At 31.9% G+C, this 13117-nt stretch overlaps 1 protein-coding gene across 13 annotated transcripts in view; it reads left to right on the top strand.

Annotated features, from left to right (window-relative positions):
* The window catches only part of Rfx3 (regulatory factor X3), a 289321-nt gene that overhangs the window by 186023 nt on the left and 90181 nt on the right, over positions 1 to 13117 (top strand). For all 13 annotated transcript variants that reach the window (XM_063250481.1, XM_063250503.1, XM_063250437.1 and 10 more), the window contains one exon: positions 402 to 660. In XM_063250481.1, coding sequence (XP_063106551.1) covers positions 402 to 660 — 259 coding nt within the window. The remainder of the gene's footprint in view (positions 1 to 401; positions 661 to 13117) is intronic.

Genomic DNA, 13117 nt, shown 5'->3' with positions numbered 1-13117 from the left:
AGAACGAAGCAGTTGGCTTGTCAGCCCCATGATTACAGATCTCAGCTTTTCTAAAGATTGGATTTGCAGGTTGTAAAAGGAAATAAAGCAGATGCTCAGCAGGGTTTTTTTGAGGGAAAGGACTTGAACTTATTTATGTGCTAGAGGTACTTATCTGTAGAGGACAGAAACTCTAAGGTTACAGAAATGAGTTGAGATAGTAATTAAAAGAAACCTTTAACTTGGAAAGTAAATTTGACTATTTTGGGGAATGAAGTACAAAATGCAACATTTGCCATGTTCCAAAGTATAAGCTAAATGATATATTTTAAATAAATTTATACTGAATAATATTTATCTGGCAGTATAAGTTAGTGAATTTTTCCTTTTTTTTTTTTTTTTTTTTTATTCTTCTTCTAAAGCCGAACAACAACTTATCCTTACACAGAAACACAGATGTACAGCCAAAACACTGGAGGGAATTATTTTGATACTCAAGGGAGTTCTGCACAGGTGACTACCGTGGTCTCCTCCCACAGTATGGTGGGCACTGGTGGGATTCAAATGGGCGTCACTGGAGGACAACTTATCAGCAGCTCTGGAGGAACCTATCTGATTGGCAATTCAATGGAGAATTCTGGTCACTCAGTGACACACACAACTCGAGCCTCCCCAGCAACAGTAAGTATTTTGTGATTTTATTTTCTAAATTTAACTTCTTGGTAGCTTCTAGTACACATTTTTCCTTAGTGAAAGAACTACAAAGATGAGACTGGAATAAGCGCATGTTAAGCAGTAGTATTTTGGTAGCTTTCTGAATTTAATATATGTGGTATTATGCAGAATGTTACTGATATATATATATATATATATATATATATATAATTAAGCGAATTAGGATATTTTCATAAGTAATGGGAAGTAAGGAATTTTTCTGATTTTAATCGAATTTCTTCAGTGATATTCACTAAAGTACTTTAAATCTTACCAAAAAAACTTATTTTTATGCTATTCTTACTTTATAAAACCCAATCAGTAAAATAGAGAATAAAATATAGTTTACTTGGAATGTTCACATCATTTAGTAGTAGCATTTTTTTGTCAGCTCATCCCCAGAGAACTTAGATTATGTATGGAAACATATTCTAAACTTAGTCATTAAGGTTTTTTTGTATTCACATATGTTTTTACTATTATTCGCTTAAGATCTTTTAAACCAACTCACTTTTAACATAGAAAAACATATACAATTGTTTTTTTTAATATGTACTGAAATCATTACTTAAATAGTTAAAAAATTTAACATTGCTATATGAAATGTTACATTTTACAGAGAAACACTTTGGGAAGCAATAACATGGATGATTCACATACAAAGAACTTCTGCAAACTATAACTATAGTTGTGATCAAATAGTATATTAGGAACACAGCTATATATATGAGTTTTTAAAATTTTAAATATGGTTATTTTAACACAAGATATTTTAATATGTTGAAATGATATCAGAAATAACTACAGAAAATTGTACAGAATTTGAAATCATCAAAGTCCGTATGCCAAACTTTCCTTTTTCACCTCAACTAAGCCTATGGAGAAAAATGATCACTTAAGCCAAAGTTGCAATGGCTGATTTTCTGCATGTTTTATATACAAAGGTGCTAAGCATTTGAATGAAGGAACATACCCTTTCTTACCATAAAATAAGGTAGAGATAAATTTGGGAGAAAATAACATGAGAAATTTATAGTTTTCATTTTATGTGTTTTCCTCAAGTTGCTCTATGTACTAGGTAAGTACTTTGCATACACTTTGTATATTTGCAGTGATTACCTGTGTTAATATTTTCATCAGTTAGTGCTTTTTGTGTCATCTATTTTTAAAGCCCTTTGTTTTTAATTCGCTATTTCTTTCTAACATTGGAACTGGTAACCAGCTGTTTGGAATAGAATGTTTCTTTTTAGTAATTTCTTCTTTGTTTTTCAAGGATTCATATGTGTACCTATCTCTTGCTTTTAATGATATGAAATATATAATATTTCTAAGTCTCTACTCCTATCAGCATGTTTATATAAGTTAGAAACTAAAGAGCGCTGCCACTAATAAATCATAGCTTCTCTGGAGCTCAGATCCCCTATCAATAAAATGAGGGATTAGCTAGATTAAATGATTTCCTTATTTCTTCTTGTCTTTGAGTCATGGTTGTTACAAAATAATTATAAAATATCCTAGATACAAAAATAACTGTATCTTTAGCAAAATAAAAAAGAAAGAAAAGAGGTAGAAGAAAGTTACCAGTATATTAGAGCATTGGTAATAAAGGCCACCTGGAAAGTCATTTTTAGTGAAAAGGAAAATACTTGCATTTATTAAGGCTAGAAAAAAAAAAAACCAGGAAAAATGTGCTTTCCCACTTCTTTTTCATCCATTCTCTCTCATGCTATCATCTGTGTTGGTTACTTTTCCCATTGCTGAGACAAAATACTGACACTGAAAGTTAAAGGAAAGGTGTATTTCAGCTCACAATTTGTGGAGGTTTCAGTCCAGTCGGCTGGCTGCAAAGCAAGGTAGAGGGCAGACAGGGATTGCAGAGGAGAAATAGTTTATGACACATAGAAGGTAGCAAAAGCAACAAAGAAGGGGCCTTAACAGTATCTTTCTGCCGCTTTTATCTTATGCAACCTACATAGGGCAGGTAGTATTCAATCCTTAAACCTCAGTGTTACCCACTCTGGATCCAGCCACCTCAGAAAAAGCCCCACCTATGACTGCATGAGGCTTTGGAGGAGCATCTAGACATAAGCCATAACACAACCATCATTCCCGCCCCATCTTTTCCTGCTCACCTTCTCAAACCACTCTTGCCTTCACATTAATTTTTTGCTACCTCTTAAACATCCTCAGCACCTGAATTTAGAGTTTTATTACAGTTTATATAGTTGCAGACACTAAGAGTGTAAATTTTATGATTTAAGCTCTTTTGGGGGGGAGTAAGGGATACCTCTTCTGTTTCTGTATCATGTATGAAAGGTAGCATTATTACTTAATTATTCAATACACAAATTGATGTGGTTTTTTTATTATATTCATTGATAAACTAAAATCTATAAAATAATTGAATTATAGTAACTAAAAATAATTGAAAATATTTGAAAATTTTAATTCATTATATCCGTTATACAAATTAATTTTCCCTGAAAAGATTCATATTTGAGGTTTGTTTTATTAAGGATAAAAATGGTTGCAGAATTTTTTTTTTCAAGAATATTTCCTTTATAACAAAAGAAACACAAAAAGATAAGGTTTCTAGGGACTGGGGATATAGCTTAGTGGCATAAGCACCTGCCTGACAAGCACAGTAAGGTCATGAGTTTGATCCCCCGTACCACAAAAAAAAAGATAAAAAATCATAAAGTACTCCTATCAAAATCATATGGTGATATGTACACACTCAACTAAATATTTCTCCACTAGTGTTCATTGTATTACTTTGCATTTAGTTATCAAAACATCTTTCTGAAACAGAGCTCCTTTTTGATGCTACTAAAGATTTGCATTGGCTTGATTCACAATGAATTTATGATTCTTAGTTTATAGTTTCACATTTTACTGACATTAATAAAGTTTAAGTACTATAGACTTATTGAAGAATTCCTACCATTCTTTTCTTTCCAAATGTTAAAAAAATCAGTATGTTTTTGGTTGTTCCAACTCCTGAAAAAAAAATTTTTTTTTTTTTTGGCAAGTGCCAGATCATTGAAAGCAACTTACTTGATGTCATATCTTTTTCATTCACTATAGAGCCATAAAATGCATATACAGACAAACATTGAGCCAAACTATGCCATGTAACTTCAGTAACCTTTCCTATTCTCTGTTGTTCCATCTATAATCTATAACATGATTGATACAACTGATTGCATAGCAGTAGCCAAAATTTGTGACTGCAAACAATAGAGTCGGCCCTCTACACCTATGAGTTTTATATAGATGGAAAACTAACCCGAGAGTGCAGTAAAATTGTGTCTGTCCTGAACATGTACAGGCTTCTTTTTCTTATTGTCTTCTCTAAATGATGCGTAAGATGACTGTTTACCTAGCATTTACACTACCTCACTTATTATACCTGATTGAGAGATGGTTTATAGCACAAGTGCAGATGTTTGCTGTTGAATAAAACTAACATCATTTTATAGGAGGAACTTGAACATCCACTGACTTTTAAAGTCAGAAGGGATTCCCTTCTGAGGGGTCCCTCAATTGGGGCCATTCCTTATGAACCCCAAAATAAGTGGAATATGTAATTTATTCAGTTGATGTTAAACTAGTTAGGTTTGGATACTTCAGAATAGCAAGTAAATACCTTTACTCAATTCCTAACTGACAAAGATTCTTGCTACAATTCTCAGAATAACTGTATTGACTCCCTTTTTAACATTTGACTTATTTCTATACAGAAATACTTCCATTTAAAAATACTAGGAATAAATTCTTGCCACAAAGAAAAGTACTTTAATATGCAAATCGATTTTCAAGGTATGCTAATGAAGAAAGTTTAAGATTTGAAATAAAATCCATTACTAAGAGAAGTAAAAGATTAGCACTTGCAGTATTCAATATGTAACTTAGAACTATTGCTGTATATTAGAAATATCTCTTAATCAGTAATAGTGTTTCAATTTGAGCACATTGACTTTCTTTAGTTATTAACTTTAAATAAAAACTTCTTACATAAAATGCTTCATTTTTGACTTCTGCATTGTGAGTTTTCAGTTTTCAAGGTAGATAGAACATCATTGTTTTTAAAAAGATTACAATAATAGCAGATTAAATTTTATATGAGGATTAAATTTTATATGATTCTATTACAGTACAAACTACCAGTGTGCATGTTTAGTCAAAGGACTATTGCTCCTTTTATTTTCTATATTTTAATTTGGTCAATGAGAGTCCATGTGTTTATAAATTTATATAAAATATATAACGTTTTTGTTTGTATTAATATAAATACATGCTGTAAAATTGGGAATATTTAGATTGTGTAACATTTTTTGTTGAAACATTACTGAATATGAGTTCAGCTAAGTGGCAACTTGAATAAATGTTTTAGGCTTCATTAAATTAATGGTTGGGATCTATTGTTTTTTCAGTAGTACATGGACATTATAGCGAATCAGTTAGATATAGTCAGAACTCTGAACTCATATACTTTCCTTCTAACTATATGACCATAATGTTTCCCTACATGTATTTGCTTATCTGAAACTCTAATATAGTTTTGATTATTTTTCTGTATAATGATATCATTTAAAGAATTTTGGAACCTCAAAGCACAACTTAAACTTGCAAAATAAAAAATTTGCAAATGTAGTTAGTGACTTTTGCATGCTTATCACCACATACTTGTATAAACCTGTATAATAATTAACAATATGCTTCAAGAAGTTTATTTAGTCCTCCATTGAGTATTATTTATAGTCATATAACCAGACAGTTATCTGTGGAGTTTTGTGTTTACATTTAGTAATTATATATATTAAAGCACTCTTGCTAAAACTTAAATCCCACCAAGAGTCACTAAGACAATGTATGATGATGTTAGTATTATCCACCCCTTTTTAAATGTAAAATATTATAATTCAGTTATTTAGAGGAAAATTGGGTTTCCCATCTGCTGCTATAAAGTTTACAGTGACTTACACAATTTATAGAAAATGAACAATTCATTTAAAAATTGTGCATGGTCTTATTTCTTTAGCCTTGGTTATAGATGTTTATAATTTTGGTAAGAGGGAATGATTTTCCTAAGAAGATGAGTATGTTTAGCTCCAGAAAATCATTTTGTCTGTTTATTCCTTTGCTGGTGTGGCTGTTCACTTTATTTTAAAATTTCTGTTAATTTCTGTTAATTTCATTTCTGTTAATTTTCATTTTTAAAATTTCTGTTAATTTCTGTTAATTAGTTATACTTATCTGCATTAATTATACTTACATATTACTTATACACATTCAAAAGGTACAAGAAAGTACATAATGAATCTCCCTCTTACCCTGTTCCTTAATTCTCTTCCTTAAAAGCAACCACTGTAGTAAATTCTTTTAAGTATCATTTTAGAAGTATTCTATGAATATACAGATTGTATTTTTTCACACAGCAGTAACAAAAAAAAAAACTATCTTGCTTTTTTTCAATCTCACAGTATGTCTCAGATTTTTTTCCATGTCAGTACATGAGAGACTTCCTCAAATTTATAAAAAATGATTATATTAAAAGTAGCTGAACTGTCTGTCTTACAAGTGGAAAAATGTTAGAATAAAATCTATGTACTCATATGTGAAAAAAATTATTTATCATATGTAAAAGTATACTGAGGGGAAGAAATTTTAGTTAATAGTGTGCATAAATTATGCATAAATCAATTTTTATTTCATAAAATAATTTAGTCTTCCAACTTGCCTTCATGATTAAGAAAAGAAAAAAACTTTCTCCACTTACACATTTAGGCAAAAGCATATATCTCCATTATGATCTTAACATTTTCTGTTTTCCTCTGCCCTTTTTCCCTAAGCCGACATGAACCCTCAAATAAAACTCCTCAAACAGAAAACTTCTGCTTTCTGTGCTATTTCATAAATTGACTGCTAAGTTTCTGCAACCTCATTTTCAAAGCATTTAATAGAATGGGACTTTGAGTGGCTTGTAATCTCCATCACTTCATCTGTATTCCATGCAGCTGTCAGTCAGTTCCACACTGCTTCAGCCTTCAACTGATAAGATGTACAGCCAGTAATTTTATGGTTAAAACTATAAGACATTCCACTCTTCAGGATCTTAATAAGCTGGGAGGTTAAGAGAGACAGAATGACAGAGCCTTCAGTCTGCTAACCACAGCAAGTGAATTCCCCTGAATTTTTAAAGCAAAATATAATAATGCATTATTTAATTTTCCAGCATTTCAGAACACAATGTATTATAATTTTCCAGAAATGGCTAGATTTTATCTCATACACAATGTAGTTTAGAAGGATTTAACGATGCATATAGATTAGACTCAATTATGGAGTTAAACGGTGTCTTAAGTACCTTTGTAAATAATACCAGACATCAGGTAGTCTGATAAAATGTGAACTGTATTGGGGGCAAGTTAGAATATACTGTTGTCTATGAATAACATGACTCAGTGTTAGACCCAGACAGTTGTAATACTATGCCCTCCTATTGATTAATTTAATGGGGAAAAATACAATGCTATATTTATGACCAATTATCACTTTTCTAATGAGGAGAAATTTCTTTTTTTTTTTTTTTTTTTGTCTTTTTCATTTTTATCGGTACCAGGGATCAAACTCACAACTGCCTGCTTGCAAGGCAGGTGCTTACGCCGCTGAGCTAAATCCCCAGCCCCCAGGAGAAATTTCTCATGACCTTGTGATTATTAGTTCATCCTGCAAACCATGTGATCAGATTGCCAGTATTTCAGCATACATGACTACAGTTGTGTTTATTGGCCACAAAATTATCTAGTTTTATTTATATCTAGCTGTGATTATACTACTGGTGGCAAATTTCATGGGCTAGGAATTTTATAATGTAGCTATAGATTGTTAGATGTAATTTTATTTATTTTTTTTTTTTTGGTCTTTTTCATTTTTATCGGTACCGGGGATCGAACTCACGACCACCTGCTTGCAAGGCAGGTGCTTATGCCGCTGAGCTAAACCTCCAGCCCCTAGATGTAATTTTATATATTCAAGTTTACTTGGTATAAATTTTAATGACTTTCCTATCTCATATAAGAAAAGAACGTATGATTTTAAATTTTATTCTCAAAATACAGGAAAAATGCAGTTAGGCAGAAATAACAAGGAAACCTAAAAACAAAAAGAAATGAAGAAATCAGAACTTATGGGTGATGTGATTGTATATCTGATTAAAAAAAGAAATGAAACTATGAAAGAGTTTAGTAAGGTGATTCAATACAAAGTAAGTGTAAAATGAAATCATCAGCTGCTTGTCAATTTAAAAATACTTGTCAATAAAAAATATGTGTTCCAGATGTGTGTGTGTGTGTGTGTGTGTGTGTGTGTGTGTATGATCTAGATACCATAAATAAAATTTTTTGTAGTTCCCGAGGGAAATAAAGAGAAATTGAATAATTGGAAAGGCATACCATATTCTTAGATAGGAAATATCACTGTCAACATTGAATCTCCCTAAATTTACTTGAAGATATTTCAGCATAATCTCAATCAAAATTTCAGTAGATTTTTTGCTCTTTTTGTAAAGGCAATATAGAAATAGAAAATGTTGTAAAAAGACATATAAAGAATAATGAGGGAGGAAATACCCTACCCTTTATGAAAACATTTTAATTAAAATAGAATTGCCTAGTCAAATGAATATGAACCAATAAATGAAATAAACTAAAAATTTTAAATAAGCCAAACAAATATAGTAGAGAATAAGTGTGACATTCTTTGTCAGGGAAGAAGTAATATGTTCAATAATGATATTTGGAAAAGTTGGATAAGCAATTTAGAAAATTAGTCCCATATATTAGTCTTTGTATCAAAATTAATTTCACGTGGATAAAAAGATGTGTTTATTACTTTTTTAGAATGTAGTCTCTACAAACCAATCAGTGAAAGCCCCCGAAGAAATAATCTTGGTTTCTACTCACTTTCCCAACTTAGACAAATGTTCTGAGAACACATACAATTTATACTGTTTTCTAATCCAATTTTTTTCCAATAAAAGTTTTCAAAATAGCTTCAGGTAGTGAAAAATTGCTAAAGCTTCAGGTTGAAAGCATACTAATTTTCAGAATTTCCCAAGATGTTATTGAAGAGAAAGGAAAAGATCTTACATAGTTGAACATTTTTAAGACCTAAAATGTGTTTGCTATGAAGCTTACTTTAAATGTGTCAAGATCAAAATTTTGTTCTTTGTTACTCTGTGGTTCAAGAAGACACAAAAAGCAAAGGTTACCTAAGTGTGTTCTCTGGGCATTTATAAGTGCTGAGAGAATAGCCTGTCATGAATCTTTCATGGTTAGACCCTTTTAAACATTACTGTGGAATATATTTATTCATATATTAATTAATATTTGACTTGAACTTAAAGTGTAAACATCAATATCATAATCACAGCAAATGCATACAATATATTTTTCAGGCTTCCTGGGTCCAAAAGACACCTTATAGTCCTTACTAGGAGATATCATTGTGTGGAAAAGAACTGATTTAGTTTAACTGCTAAGTGCAGAGTATTCTTTTTTTTTTTTTTTTTTTTGTGCTGCAATGAAAAATACCTTTAACTGTGTGACAGGACTCATGTGCCAGTTCATGAGTGCACATGTATCTGCACATATGTATGACTATCTCCATACATGAACACATGTACATGTGACAGAACTCAAAGTTCCATGGAATGGGTTCTAATAAAAGTATATGCAGTGAATTTTTATTATTTTCTACTCAGTTTAACTTTTTAGAATTGTTGGTCAGGACCTATATAATTGATTTCCTACCCCAGAGACTGTTCTTCACATTCTGAAAAACAGTGTTTTGGGCAAATTGAAGAAGAGGTTGAAGAATTAGCAGGTTATACATGAAAAGTGTATATAAAAACTCCATTGAGATTTTTCATAGTCATTATTGCTTCTTTTTATTTTTGATTGTTTACTTGGCATCCATAACAATTGTCAAATAACAATAGTATCAACTATATTTCAAAAATTCTTTGTATTAATGATCACATAAATTAAGTGCAAAATAGAAATGTTCTGTTGTTGAAGAACTTCCTTTAGGAAGCCCTCAGTAAATATGAGAGTGATGATCCACTCTCATAGTTATTATTTTTGTAATCTCAAGAAAGCTTGTTAATTTTAGAGAGCCTTAGTTTTCTAACCCTGTAAAAAAGAGCTATTATTCCTTGCCTATCCTTTTTCACAAGATTTTTTCTTCGTGAAGATTAATGAAAATTAACTCATAAAATGCTACGTAAGTCATAAAGCATTGTAGTAGTCTGTTTTAAAACCAACCTTAACAGTTCTAAAATGGACATGATTTCTAGCATGAGGTCAACTTTGATTATAGCGGTAGTTGAATATGTCAGTCTTGACCTTTATTCTTCAAAAAGAATTAAAAAGCCATTTAAGAATAAAGAAAATACAACTTGACCTATAAAGCTAATAAATAAGATGATACAGTTGGTTTTTTTCCTTCTGTCTTATTAGCAGGTAATAGAATGGTATTTACACTGAGTTGTAATTGTCCACGTATATGGTATCCTATTAGCATATATGTAGTAAATATGCTTTCCCCTCATGTTTAGGGGAATCTCTTTTTGTCTCATGCAAATCACTCAAAATACTACCATCTCTTCATATTTCCTTCTGACTCAAAAGGAAGGGCTTTTTTTAAAGCATTATCTCCTGCTTCTAAACTGTGCTCTAGCCTATCTAATTATTTGTACTAGAAGTATTTGAGTAGCATAGATTTTCTTGATGATCTTCTAGGAGACAGAATGAAAGCTTTAGCACTACATTCTTCATAGCAGTCACACAAAATGTCTTTGCATCACTTTGTTCTCCAGAGTCTGTACTTTCTGCCAGCGAGCACTCAATTCATCTTGTAGATCTAAGATCATTCCAGTCTCCTCTAAATCTCAACCACTCAGAGGAAAGCTTCGAGCTGGTAGCAACTGTGCAAAACAATTGACCATCTTATTAAAAGGAATCTTTGGTAAATGGTGAAGGACATTATAAGTAAAAAGTGGGGAATGACAGAGATATTTTTTTCTTTTAATTTTTTCTGTTTAAAAATTGGATCCAAAAATATATAGTATTGATCTCTCCTTTGAGCATGGGTAAAGAAAATACAAATAGAATATTCACGAAGACCCAGAGTTCATTTTAACCTTCTTCTCTTCAGTATGATCCCCTTAGAGCATAGATGCACCTTTTTTTTTTTTTTTTTTTTTTTTTTTTTTGTCTTTTTCCTTTTTATCGGTACCAGGGATCGAACTCACGACTGCCTGCTTGCAAGGCAGGTGCTTATGCCGCTGAGCTAAATCCCCAGACCCATAGATGCACCTTTTTAAAAAGGTCCCTTTTGGGATACTGATTCTTAGTTGATGCAGCACAGGCCTCAAGATGGCCATGAATTCCTGGAGACTGTGTATCTGTCTTTGATTCTACAATCTCAGCATTAATATCTGAGTGATAATAAGAGTGTTTATTCTGACTTTTGAGCCACATGTCTGCCATGCTTTTTTTCATCAGATAATAACCTCCTTGCTTGCCACAGGTCCTCCTGGGAGAGGTTTCTACAACTTTGTAGGGGAAACACTTAGCTTAGTTTTTCCTTCCAGATGTGAAATTGTGAATTCAGCATCTCCCTGGCCTTTTGGAAATTTTTAGTCCTAATTCCTGAATTCCTGAGAAATGTTGGAGGATATCCTACTACTATAGTCTAACAGATACAGTAGATATATGAATATATATATATATGTATATATAGCAGATATACGAATATCTGATATAGTTAGAAATTATATAATCTGCTTTATATGATCTATATGTTTTCCATAAATCTATGCCAAGATAGTTAAAGTCGTCTTGTTGCATGCAGTATGGGCATATTTTTATCACAGTTGTTGAAAATGCCATTTTTAATACTAGAAGCAATTTATACCATTCCTGACTAGCACTCAAGGCTTAGTGTAGAGATCATTTTGGTCAGATGAGGGAAACTCATGTATAATTCCCTGTGATTATGTCTTTAAAATCTGGTGTTCATTTGAATGAGCTGTATTTACTTTAATTCTCCCATCCCCACTGGGAATCCCAATTTTAAACATCATTCTCATAAAATTGATATTCCCATCCTGTATTTCTTCAACCAAATTAAATCATTTATAGAGAAACACTTCGGTGGTGGTGGTAATGGCAGGAGTAGTGCGTGTGTTGGGGAGAGGCCTTCCAGACATAAGTCAGGTCTTACTTTCTCTGAATCATCTTCATTGTAATCTGTCCTCTCAGCTAGTTGCTCCAACCAAGTTTGATTTTCTAATTATGCTACAGAACACTTTGTTTGATGACAAACTGTGAAGATATCTTTAGGTCTTGTTACTAACGTGTGGTCAGAAATTTGGCATGAGCATGGGTAGTTCTCCACATTACCTGAACTTCAATTTTGCCAGGTATTCTTTGGTTGTAGAATATGTAATTCCTATGTCCAGGGAACTTGTTATCAGTTCTTATCACTTACCTGACTACAGGCCTACCATTCCTCTAACATTTCAACAGCCTGTGTTTCTATTTTCTGAAAAAGTTATGGCTGGATGAAGTGTTCTTATATTAGGATGATAACCAGTGTTAGAATAAATGTCCATTGTCTTAAAATCCTGTTTTAGACAGTAAATCTGGAGGGTTTTGAATTATCTCAAGTGTATTACCAATGGTCTGCTTTTATGTTCTTCAACACATCATAGTTTTTAATGTGCCTTTAATATGCCTTTACTAGCTAGAGTGGATATCTGTTTCTTATATCCCATTTCACATGACTAGCTTCTAAGTCTCACCCTGTCCAATGATCTCACTTAATGATGTGTAAGCCTATTTTTCAAGACCAGTTATCTCATCACAAACATGGCACACTCCACTATTTGATTTCAGATAAGTTACCATAGTTTCATATGTAATTATGAGATGATAGTCTAAGACCATCACGAACCAGTCCTAACTTCTGAGCACTATGTATCCTACGACTAGCTAATGGTAGAGACCATGAATGTAATTGATGACTTAGTCTCAAGATGATTTGTTCAACAGATAAAGTTGGGTACTATTTCTTAGTTCAGAGAATTTCTAAAATTAATAAATATAAGTAAATAAATAAATGTACTTCTCTAATACTTCACTAAGGCAAAAAAATGGAACATTTTTGCAATTTGTCATGCCCATTTTTTAATTGGGAAAAAAGGATTCTTGTAGTCATAAAAAATTTTTGACTCTATCGTTAAGTAGAAAAAGCCAAAAGGACCTTACTAAAAAAGATGTAAGAGAATCTAAGAGAAAGGAGCAACACTCTAGGAGACATCAATGAGGCCATAAATTAGTCCAACATTCAGGTT

Source organism: Cavia porcellus, unplaced genomic scaffold (genome assembly GCF_034190915.1).
Source record: "Cavia porcellus strain 051 isolate PalLab524CR breed Dunkin Hartley unplaced genomic scaffold, mCavPor4.1 scaffold_1, whole genome shotgun sequence".
Taxonomy (NCBI): Eukaryota; Metazoa; Chordata; class Mammalia; order Rodentia; family Caviidae; genus Cavia; species Cavia porcellus.
The sequence above is the reverse complement of the archived record's forward strand: the minus strand, read 5'-3'. Positions and strand labels throughout refer to the sequence as shown.